The sequence below is a fragment of the Sinocyclocheilus rhinocerous genome, unplaced genomic scaffold (assembly GCF_001515625.1).
Source record: "Sinocyclocheilus rhinocerous isolate Xijiao unplaced genomic scaffold, SAMN03320098_v1.1 scaffold887, whole genome shotgun sequence".
Classification (NCBI taxonomy): domain Eukaryota; kingdom Metazoa; phylum Chordata; class Actinopteri; order Cypriniformes; family Cyprinidae; genus Sinocyclocheilus; species Sinocyclocheilus rhinocerous.
In genome coordinates this window covers 519,928-532,487 of record NW_015634028.1, presented here as the reverse complement: position 1 = coordinate 532,487, position 12,560 = coordinate 519,928, and the positions used below count along the sequence as shown (strand labels likewise).

At 37.3% G+C, this 12,560-nt stretch overlaps 1 protein-coding gene across 1 annotated transcript in view; it reads left to right on the top strand.

Moving 5' to 3' along the window:
* The window catches only part of ubr3 (ubiquitin protein ligase E3 component n-recognin 3), a 58,564-nt gene that overhangs the window by 38,255 nt on the left and 7,749 nt on the right, over window positions 1-12,560 (top strand). Inside the window, exons 28-32 of the mRNA XM_016559116.1 lie at window positions 843-1,043; window positions 1,332-1,468; window positions 7,544-7,681; window positions 9,592-9,692; window positions 12,098-12,222. Coding sequence (XP_016414602.1) covers window positions 843-1,043; window positions 1,332-1,468; window positions 7,544-7,681; window positions 9,592-9,692; window positions 12,098-12,222 — 702 coding nt within the window. The remainder of the gene's footprint in view (window positions 1-842; window positions 1,044-1,331; window positions 1,469-7,543; window positions 7,682-9,591; window positions 9,693-12,097; window positions 12,223-12,560) is intronic.

Sequence of the window (12,560 nt, the reverse complement as noted above, 5' to 3'; positions counted from 1 at the left end):
CGTGCTGTAAAAAGCTTTAACTTATCAAGTGATTCATCATTTGGAAGAGTTCTAGAAGTCATGCACTTGTGCACTGCCTCCAATCCAATAGCCTCCCTAGCATTTAAACGCTCTTAATTGATTTAACCTAACAGATAATCCTGGAATCATTCATGCAGCTTTCTAATATAAAGTGGCTTCTGATTTAGCGTCTGTCAGGACTGGAGTTTGACTCCCCTGTCAAAGGGATGTTCAGTATTCACCGTTCACACACTCTGTCAGCTGCATTGTAAACCTCAATTCATCATTCATCATCATATTAAAATGTCCCACAAGACCTGAGCCTCGTGAACCACAGACTCCAGATGAGAGGAACTGCCATCATTGACTGGTATACATAAAGACTGTCAATTTAATTCTGATTATGCCTTGTATTGTTACATTTTGTTGATGCACAAGCCGGTTGGTTCCACAATACTTTGCACCATGTACAAATTCACAATATTTTGAGACTATTAGTTGAGACTCCGCTCTGTTTTGTCATTAGAGGTTCATCCACCACTGTTTCTTCTCAGCTGAACCTTTCAGGGAAGCATTGTGCTTATGCTAATAAGGGCAGTCTGACATCACCATCATCTGCTTAATAATCTGTAACATGAGCAGACATTGATGTTCAGAGCGAGAGAGGGGGTTTAAGCAGGGCTGTCCTTTCAGCTGTAGAGTTATCAGCACTTTAGTCTCAGCCTCAGGCGACAAAGCCAATGCATATTGATGCATATTGGCCTGTTTTTGCGAACCAGTCAGCTGTTAAACTTCATTAAACTGTCTGTAAATGAACCTGTGTCGTATTTGTTTGTTTTCAGAACGATCAGGTCCTTCAGGGGTTTTCTGTGGATAAAGGCGAGTTCACCTGTCCGCTGTGTCGTCAGTTCGCCAACAGTGTTTTGCCCTGTCGTCCTGGGCGTGGGATGGAGACGGGTGCCTGGCACACGCCCAGTAACAAGAGCATGTCCACACTGGTGAAGGAAGTGGAAGACCTTCAGGAACAGCTGGGCATTTTCCCAGTAAGAGCCAGCCTAAAGCAGAGAGATCCCATACTGGTATTTATTAGAGCGCACTCCCCTCTCCTCTTTTCTGTTCTGTGCTTCTCATCCCTCCATCCTGATTCAGAGTAAGAACTCTTGGTGCCACTCACCTCCATGTGATCCTTCATGCCCCGCCAAATGTTGCTGTGGTTTAACATCTCGTAACACAAAATCTCAAGCCAGTGTCATAGACAGTCATGTCAGGCCTTTAAACTCTGCTCTGAAAAACACAGAGGCCTTCACAGAGTGTTTTTTTTTCTCTCCCAGGTGGAGTCCAATCTGAGTAAAGAGATGGAATCTGTTATAAAGGACATTAAAAGCACCACACAGAAAAAATACATGGATTATGGGAAGAACCCAGGGTCACCTGACAATGACTTCCTGTTCATGTACTCCGTGGCCAGGTAAGAAAGAGCCATGAATGCAGTGTTTGTTTGTTTAATATAAGCTTAAATGTTGTCATCATGTGTGGCATTAGAAAAAAGTTCAACCCATTTCCTGGAGGAAGAGTGTGTTTGTGAATGTCTATTATATTCAGCAGCATTGAAAGATGATTGACTGATGTTTACCTGCTCGGTTAGTCTGTTCTCAGATCAGTGGTTTTGCCGCATGGGTTTATTGAATAATATTTCCTTAAATCCTTTTTATTTTATTTGTGTGTGTGTGTGTGTCCTTCCCCTGTCTTATACTTTTTGTCCATTAGGATTTTTCATTAATTAATTAATTCTTTCTTTCTTTGTTTTTTTTGTTTGTTTGTTTTCAAATTCATTGTTCATTCTTTTTTCTTTTTTCATTCTTTGAATCTTTCTTTCGTTTTTTCACTCTTTGAATCTTTCTTTCGTTTGTTTGTTTTTGAATTCTTTCCTATATGCCTTCCTTCCATTCTTTTTGTTTTTGTTTGTTTCTGCTGTTAGGTGTTTAGAGGGCTTGTTCTTCCCTTTGTTCTTTGCTCTTGTCTTTTTTCTTTTGTTTGTTTGTCCATGTTTGTTCTTTTATTTACTTTTTTGTTTATTTGTTATTTTCTCTTTATTCCATTTGTTCTCTCATTTACTCTCTCATTCTTTCTTTTCAATGTTCCATCCTTCCTTTCTTTCGTTTGTTTTTTGTTTATTTTTCTTCTATCTTTCATTCTGTGTTAGTGTCATTGTTGGTGTTATTATATGTGTATATAATAATTACACGTTTCTGTTATTGTGTTAGTGTTTTTACTCCTATATTAGAGTAAATGATCAGTGAAAAGTTCCAGAACACTAAAAAAAACTAATAAACAAACAAACAATGAGCAATATTTTTGCTGTAGTAGTTGTTAGTCTGTTAATATTAGTTAATAAGAATACAACTGTTCATTGTTAGTTCATGCTAGCTCAGCATGTATAGCTCATAATAATGTACTAGTAAATGTTGAAATTAACATGAACTTATATTAATAAATTCTTTAGAAGTGTTTTTCATTGATTGTTCATGTTAACTAATGATGTATGTAATGTTAACAAATTTAACCTTATTGTAAAGTGTTACGTTGTTAAACCCCCAACTGCTCCCCGCAGCACAAATAGCTGCCCACTGCTCACTGCTGCTTGTGTGCACTTGGATGGGTGAAATGCAGAGCACAAATTCAGAGTATGGGACACCATGCTTGGCTACACGTCACATCACTAGAAGTTATCAGTGACTCTGTTTACAGTTATTTATGAAAGCTCAGAATGTATTATATTATGTTTTATAAGGCAATGTAAACGGATAGGTCCAGCTCTATAATCTAGAAAGATGATCCATGCTTTCATGTTTTCAAATATTTTTTTATATTCATATTTTAGATACCTTTATAATGTTATATTAGGTTTCAGGTAAAGTGTTCCTGGATCATTGTACCTGTTGATAATTTTGTACAGAGCTGATCTTGTTCACATGCTGACTCTCTCTCCAACGTCTGTCCTGGAGAGCCACAGTCCTGCAGAGTTTTGCTTCTGTTGCTTTCTAGTGACCCTTAGACCTTGATTAGCTGGTTCAGGTGTGTTTGATTAGGGTTGGAGCTGAACTCTGCAGGACTGTGGCTCTCCAGGACCCACGTTAGCCACCCCTGCCCTATAGGCAAATGATTTTAAGTCCAAATCCACATCAGCATTATTAGTAGATAACAAATATTTAGTTTATTTAGCCAAATTACAACCAAAATGCTCTTTATATATCACATCAGCCATATTAATCAACCACTAGTTTTGAACTTGCTACAGTTTTAGTCTCAGGAGTAATCTGAAGTTAATTGTCTTCAATTCAGTGTTTAAGCACATAATGAGCTGCAAGCTAAAGGCCGTAGCACTGAACCTTAACCGCTACACCACACCACCCCAAATGAAATTTCCCTGTCGAAGAACTGAACCCTGGTTGTCCATGTGGACTGCTGTCCATGATTCAAGTGTGAGGCGTCTGTTCAGATTGTTCAGGAATGCCATTCTTCTTGGATGATGCATTATGGATGATTGCATTTGTATTCTGATGGATACAAGGAGAATGAAGAGACTGATGTTGGTGAATTTTTGCTGTTGAGACCAGTCAATCAACACACATCCACACACTGGCTCTGTATAAATGAGTTTAGTCCTTGAGCTCGCTTAAAAAAAATCTTGACACTCAAGCGCAGCTGAAGAGATTTCACACTCCAGCAATGCAGCCATTTTCTGAGCTACATTAAACCCACATCCACAGAGGGCCAGATTTACTCAGTCTCAGTACATTAGAGATCAGATCAGCTAGAGAACAAGAAAATAGAAAGTATGGACAAAGAAAGGGAAAGTGAGTGTCGCTTGCCCTGTGCAAAACTTACCACCATAGTGCTAGGAATGGGAGTGGTTACTAGGATGCCATTGTTTTGGGGTTTTTGTTTGATTTGGTTTTGTTTGGTGTTTGGTTTCTTTTTTCTCTCTCTCTTTTTGGTTTTGTTTGGGATTTGTTTGGTTTTGTTTCTGGTTTTGCTTGGTGTTTTGTTTGTTTGTTTTTTTGGTGTTTGGTTTGTGCTTTTGTTTTGTTTGGTTTTGTTTCTGGTTTTGCTTGGTGTTTTGTTTGTTTGTTTTTTTGGTGTTTGGTTTGTGCTTTTGTTTTGTTTGGTTTTGTTTCTGGTTTTGCTTGGTGTTTTGTTTGTTTTTTGTTTGTTTCTGGTTTTGCTTGATGTTTTTTGTTTGTTTGGTTGGTTTGTTTGGTTTTGTTTCTGGTTTTGTTTGGTGTTTGATTTATTTATTTTTATTTATTTTTTTTTTTTTAATTTTTGGTTTTTGGTTTTGTTTTTTGTTTGGTTTGGTGTGATTTTTATTTTATTTTATTTTTTTTTTAAGCATGTTATGCAGTGTCATGTTACATGACAGTGTTTAATAGTTAAATTCAGTGATTTGTTCAAATGTAAGTGGCTGGTAAAAAGTAGTTGCCTTCCAGAATGACTCTGACTTCTGTACTACTGCTGTCAGATTTGCCATCAGATGTCCTGTATTTAGTCATAGTGATTCTTCTGGGTTGTATTTAGGAAAATTTGAATGTCAGTTGATGTTAATTCTTTCTCTGGATGTTAGTGTAGATTGGATGACATTCACTTTTGCCTTTCAGACACCTGAGTCGTGTTTGATGTCTATGTGTGATTGATGGCATGTGAATGGGGCAAGTATGCACACTGTAATCACAGGTGGGTGGAGATGGAAGATCAATATGGAGATGGAGAGTGTGTGAGGATGAGGGTGGTGGAGAGACGTGGGTGAGAAATAGAGCGATGCAGAAATCTCCGTTTCGGCTGTCCGTCTACATGATAAAGTGATTGCAAAGTGGATAGAAGCAAGGGGATGGAGGATTGGAATGAATATCTGGAGATCTCTCACACTTCCATGTGCCATCATGACTGAGGTTTAGAGAGCATTCATGTTCTTGTAACAGAACAGAGTGCAAATGGATTTGTATCACCCAAACTTGTTGCTAGTTGTCCAAGACATCGTTTTGAGGGAAGGAGTTGGACCAGTCATATGTAAATTAAACATTAAAAATCATATAAGATTTAGTAGTTTTAGTCCTGCCTTTTATGGTCATTTTTGATAGTTTAACTGTTGAATAAGCATGTGCATCAACTGGAACAGCCTGAAAATGCTTTTCAGCATGTTTGATATGAAAAGAAATGTATAATACCATTTTATTTTTTATTTTTATTTTTTTATTTTTTGCTGATACATTTTTATTGCTGAAATATTGAGACATTTTCTTTGGACACTCCCAAAGACATCCCAAGATATACCAAGATGGTAAGCTGATTTACTGAATTGACAATTTTGAATAAATGTAGAATAACTATTACTCCAGTATAGTTATTATAAATTCAATAGCCCTTACTCCAGTCTTCAGTGTCACATGATCCTTCAGAAATCATTCTAATATGCTGATTTGCTGCTCAAGAAACATTTCTTTTTATTATCAATGTTGAAAGCAGTTGTGCCGCTTAATATTTTTGTGAAAACTTTGATACTTTTTTTTCAAGATTCTTTGATGAATAGAAAGTTTAAAAGAACAGCAAATCTTTTGCAACATTATGAAAGTCTTTACTGTCACTGTTGATCAATTAAATGCATCCTTGCTCAATAAGTATTAATTTCGTTAAAAGATCTTATTGACCACAAACAGTAGTGTATATTGAAGTTGACACACATTGCTCATGGTGTTGAGACGCTGTAAAACATTGAGGTGAAAAGCAACAGCTAAAGGCATCTTTTGACACGTGTAAATGGGCCGACACTTCAAAAAATAGTGCAGTCATAATGCAAAAGTGCTCTTCTGTGTAAACGTCCTTCTCACATCCCCTCGCATTGCTGTTTCTGTGGAGGGTTTTGTTGAAAATTTCAATTCACACTCAATCAACCAATAAGTTTTTCTAAGCTGTTTCCCCTCTCATATTTTTATTAAAAATGCTTTGAATGAAGGAATAATTTTATCCAGTCTTAGTTACCTATAGGTGGTGATATTGCTCTATCCATGAGTCTGTAGATGAGCCAGCATATTATATGTGGCTGGTGTTTTGCTTCTGGTAATAATGCACATCTGGTATCCTGTCTGCACTAAGAATCCACGCAGCCTGTAAAAGCACACAAGTCTGAAATACATCACATCTTTCATTGCATTCAGAGGAGATGAAATTAGTTTAAAAGCTGAGACTGTGTAAAATGACATTAGAAATTCAATGTCAGTTGTTATTTTATTGTGTAAGTCACATGACGTTGCAGTCATACACTAGTACATTAGATGCACTGCTCACAGAAGTAGGTTAATAAGCTTTGATTTTTAAAGTGGTAATGACCCTGTGTGTGTGTGTCTATAAGTTTCAGTCTGGCTCTAGGATCTCTTGGGCATGTTGGAAATAGAAAACTAAAATACTGTTTGCTGCATACTGCATAATATACAGTATACTGTTAATATATGCCTTCGTATTATGATTTGATAATTGATCGTTTTATTAGCATGCTACAATGTGAGCATATGACTACACTGTATTGCATGTGTAATTTAATCAGTTGTGTCATGTTGTAATCTCAAAATTGACTCTTAAGCATTTTTATCCAATTTTGTGTTAATGTCTTTTGATGATGCAAAATATTTTTTTAAAGTTAAAATTTGTGGCTTTGGAAATGGTCAAGTCAAGCATAATATTTAAACTTATTGGTAGCTGAAAGAATAATCAAATTATCCACAGTTCATCAAAATATTATAAATAAACTTTTTTGTTTCTTTTTTTTTAATGATTACATTAAATTCATCAAAACTGACAGCAAGACATTCACAATGTTAGAAAAAAAATGTTTCAAATAAATGCTGTTCTTGTGAAGTCTTTATTCAAAGAATTCTAAAAACAATGCATCACCTGTATGTGTTTTTTGTTTGTTTGTTTGTTTTTTCATAAAAACTGCACAACTGCTTCAACATTAATAATAAGACATGTTCCTTGAGCATCAGATTTCTGAAGGATCATGTGACACTGAGGACTGAAGTAATGATGCTGAAAATCCAGATTTGATCACAGGAATAAATTACATTTTTAAACACATTTAAATAGAAAACAGTAGTTTTAAATTGTAATAATATTTTACTTTTTTTTTTTATCAAATAAATGAATTTAATTATTTACTAAATTATACAGACCCCAAGATTTTAAATGGTAGTGTATATGGAGTATATATTGCCGAAACTGTGTGAGCTCTGTTGTAATCTGTCTGCTGAGGTAAAGTTGCAGGTTTATCAGGATTTGGTTCTGAAGCCTCTGCTGCTGGTGTCAGGTGGGTTTGTGAGCTGCAGGTAGGGGGCAGCAGTGATCCACTGCCGCTGGTCTGGACACCGCGTTGAAGGCATTGATCAGTGTGTAAAAGGACAGGTTTTCATGAGGTCTGATATCTGTCACATCCTCCTACACGCCTGGAGGCTCTACGCAAACTCCATTCATCATGTTGCACACACTAACACTGGTGTGTGTGTGTGTGTTCTCTGTGTGTTTCAGATCAGTTGTTTCATGTGCTGGCCATGCACATGCGTCTCTACAGCATAGATTCAGCATACAACCCCTGGACCAGACTCACACAGAGCACGCACACCAGAGACAACGAGTGAGTACACACACACACACAATCAGCATTTCCTGAACTGAACTTTTTATAAAATATAAATTGCTAAACACACAGTGCACTACTTGTAATCCTGAACAGAGATCCAACAATCAGAGATGCTGCTGTAATTATGGAAATTAAATGCTGGCAAAAGAACTTCCCGTTCACACAATTAAAGTATCCTTACAAAAAGTATTTGATTACGTCTTTAATTGAGTTTCCGTGCATTCTGCCATATGTACATTAACTGACAGTCACCACTGATAAGCTACTACTAAATATATTGTAGAAACTTAATTTTCTGTAAAGTTGCTTTGCAACGATTTGTATCGTGAAAAGCGCTACACAAATAAACTTGAATTGAATTGAATTGAAAAAGTATCACAGTTTCCACAAATCAGCATAGAATGATTTCTGAAGGATCATGTGACACTGAAGACTGGAGTAATGATGTTGAAAATTCAGCTTTGATCACAGGAAGAAATTACATGTTAAAATATATATATTTTTTAAATTTGTAACAATAATTCAAAAACTTTTTTTTTTTTTTGGTGCAGCCTTAGTGAACATAAGAAACTTCAATTAGAATGACAGTAGCTCAACATTTGAACAGTACTATCTGAATTTTTTAAAATTAACTTAAATATACTAACACACACACATATACTATGTAATCAATAGTTTTATATTCGTTGTTCGCAATGTTTCACAAAAACTGAGAGCAGAGTAGTGTGGTTCACAAACGGATGACTCTGACGAGGCAGTTCTTCTAACAAATCAGTTAAAAAGACATGTTGACATTTAATCATTTAAAGATACACATGCACTCTTAAGTGCTTTGTTGTATTTTGGTATTTAAAAGAAAAAAAATGAATAAAAAACAGAAGGCAGAAGATTCTACTCTTAACTGGCTTTTTATGTTGCGTCTCTGCCGCTGCATCTTTTTGAGAGAGAGAGAGAGAGACTTGCACAAATGGGGTTTCCATAGATACCAATAACTGCTGCATCTAGTAAATTATGGTGTGCAGCACTACATTTCATGAGTGCTACGCTTTATTTTGAGGGTTTATGGCTGTGTGGAGGTTACCGCTCATCGCGCCTCCTGTTTAAAAGGCACTTAACACTCTCGGGCTAGTTAAATGGCCTCATTTCTCCTGCGTTGGGGCGGTAAGACAGGGTTTTCACCTGTGCGTCTCTTAGGACTGTTGGACGGGCTGGACTCAGATGGGAGACAGCTGTGCCTATAAATACCTTGTTAGAGTCTTTTGAAGGAAAACTCTGTCACTAGAACCCTCGGGCGCTTTAGCAGCGCTATTAATATAGCCATTTGAATAAAACCACTGCTGTCCCTGCTTCTGCCTACCTCTAATCACTTATCAAGCACAAAAGACCATGTGTTTTTATTATATGAGAGGTAGTTTTTGGACACTAAAGCCATTCTTGATATGTTTAGATGCCATTATGGCAATTTTATTTGTGTATGTTTGAGTGTGTGTCCAAACGCTTTTGGGGTGTGAATTCTGCTCAAATGGACAGCACATCAAAAAATGGTCTTCTAAATAAATAAATATTTGCTCAAAGAATATTTTCTTTTTACATTTTAATTGCAATCTTGGGTTTGTGTAACCTGCTCCCACCTACTGTACATTTACAGTAAAATTCCATTGAAAGAACTCGTGACTGTTCACCTACAGTAAATAGTCTCGTTCTTACATAATGATTTCAGTTGTGCTGCCGTCGGCAAGATAGATGTGAAAGTATTGTCTGTAGATCACAATATCATGCATGTAAGTTAAAAAATGCTGTGTATACTGTATACTGCTCTTTTTTTTTTTGGTAGTGGTCATGTTTTCTGTGTTTCTGAAGCATTTAGTGTAGTATTGTTGAATGATTGTGTGTTTTGTGTGCAGGTACTGTGATGATGAACGTCCTGAGGTGCCCATGCTCTTCAGAGACGTCCCATCCCTCCTCATCATCTTCATCCTTACCATGCCTCAGCCTTTACGCAAAGGTAACGCAACCGAACTCACACCCATAATTTTTCAGGACTCACAACCGCATTCTCGGAAAACCTTCGCTGGGTGAACGGAACTAATTTGGACTCTTGTTGTGTCAGAAAATGATAAGACTTTAAAGGTGGGGTAAGTGATTTTTCAAAAACGCTTTAGAAAACTGATTCGGGCCGACTAGCAAAACAAACTTGTAGCCAATCAGCAGTAAGGGGCGTGTCTACTCATGATGTGGAGGAGAGAGCGTTCAGTGCACAGGATGGACATTAGCGACCCGAGCGACAGAAAGATAGAGATGGCGGATAAAAAACAAAAGAGGAAAACGTCTGCGGAACAAAAGAAGGCTTAAGGCAAGAAGGCAAGAAGTAGGATATATCCAGTGTAGACAGCATCACTGATTATAATGAGTTCTATAGTATTTTGTTGTGCCGCGCCACTCGCGTCCGGTGTAGACACGGTCTAACATTGATTTTGCTTTGTTTCACAGAATTAATTGTTGCCTAGGTTGCGTACGTATGTGTGGGGCGGAGCTATCAAAATAGGGGCGAGACCCTTTTGGGGTAGGGGCGTGTTTGTTTTGGTGATTTCAAATGTCAACATTGGCTACCAGAAATCGCTTACCCCACCTTTAAGTTTTGTGGACGTCGCCATCTTTGATATTACTTTGGTCACTGTTGCTATGGTAACTGGTAAGGAAATCGGACTTGACTCCCGTTGCACATTCACACAGACCGTATTCGAGAGACTGCTGTGTGAACGGGACATTTCGAGACTCACACCTGTAAGTAAATGCGGTTGTCAATCCCAAACACTGACAGTGTGTCTGTTTAATCTGCCACAGTAACCTGATGCCTTTAATAAAGTATCTTCAGTTGGGAACTTTTCTCAGCAAATACTGATATGCTTTCAATTTGATTGGCATATCTTGTAATTAAATTATCGCACATTTTAATCAATTGAAAGCTCTACTGCATGCAGAAGGGATGTTTAGTACAAGTAAAATCTTTCGTAGTCTCTGTATAGCACTGTTTAATTATTGTAGAAACTCAAATATGTGTTTTCTAGAACATATATCAGTGCATCAGTGACTCGGGTGCACTTCTGAGCTTTCAAAGGCAATTAAAAAGTACATTTAAATTTAAAGTCTGTAAAGGCCATGACTGTCATTTGATTGATCACTGATCATTGATTGGCTCTCAAATAAGCATCATGTGTTTCGTGGTTGTGAGCAAGGGATCGATTCGAGTCCATCAGTCTGAAGACACAACACAATAAAGCTTGTATTAGAACAGAAACGGGCTGTGCATGTGTTAGAGAATAGTTTTGTACTGTCACAATGACACTGGTGTGTGTGTGTGTGAGAGGTGTCATTGTCTCTGGTGAGGAATGTTAATGGAGTGTCATCGTCTGTGTGTGTGTGTGTGTGTGTGTTTCTCATCACACAACTGGTCCTAACACCTGCTACATGCACACAAGGCCTAATTACCCTCTCCAAAAAAATCAAATGTCCTTTTTTTTTGTCTACATAATTGATTTTTGTGTCCTAACAAAAGATCCATGGTTCTCTTGAAAGCTCTAGGGTCTATAGAGCTCTTTGAGTGAGTGTCTCTGTGTGCGTCTTATTGGTGCTTTTATTCAAGGATATAACCAACATTTTTACATTTGGGGAGGCCAAAGAGGCTGCTATAGGGGGGGAAAAAAGTTTTCTGATTTCTGAAGGATCATGTGACACTGAAGACTAGAGTAATGATGCTCAAAATTCAGCTTTGCGTCAGCAATAAATGACGTTTTAATAGAAAAGGTTTTTTTTTTGTTTTTTTTTAACAATATTGCTGTTTTACTGTATTTTTAATAATGTAGCCTTGGTGAGACTACAGAAACATTAAATTCACGTCACATTAAATATGCTGAGTGTAAGGTAAACTTTACATCTTTTATGAAGAAGTTTCATTGCCAGTGGTTGAGATTACACAAGATTGTATGTCACTTATGTCAAAGTACAGCTTTTGCAGATAAATTAAACTGTAGTGGTTTAGGTTAAAAACATTAAGTTCATAAAGTTACACAAAGAACTTCCAAACACTGGTATAAATAAATTATTCTAGCGTTCCTGCTGCTCAAACAGTGGAGCAATGCAACGACAAGGTCATGGGTTCAGTTCCCACGGATGAAAGTGATTGAAGGCTTGAAGTGATGAAATATATACCTCGAATTTGAAACAGTCATAATGTTATGTAATATGAGGGATTTTTTTTTCATGATGAAATTATTATACATGAATAAAGCACAGGCAGTGTAACCACAAACATTGAAGCGAAAATCAGTTTTGATTTCATGCTGTGTTTTAAACTTAAGATACTGCATCTGGTGTTGATGATAACCATGCTGTGTGTGTGTTTGTGTGCAGAGCACTTCACGTGTGTTGTGAAGGTGTTGTACAGTCTGCAGTACACACAGGCTCTGGCCGCTCTGTCCATCAGATTCAGCCGTGAGGAGAGACTCGCCTGGAGCAACACTGGAGCTGCCAAGAAGGTGCTGCCAGTGACCTACTCATCACAGCCACCAATCAAAAAGCTTTCTTAGACTTACTTCAGTCAGTTATAGCAAGCATGTGTGTTATAATAGCTGTGGAACAGCAATATAAATTGGTTCACAATTGATGTAGATTCAGTTGATGTTTGGTCATGCGTGTGTATATTTGTATTGTTTATTATTCAAAGGCTCAATGTGTGGCTCATCTAGTCAGATTTCAAAACTGGAACTATTTTACAATGATTAAATTGCACATTAAGTGCTCTCTCTCTCTCTCTCTCTCTCTCTCACTCTCACTCTCACTCTCTCTCACTCTTTCTCTCACTCACTCACTCACT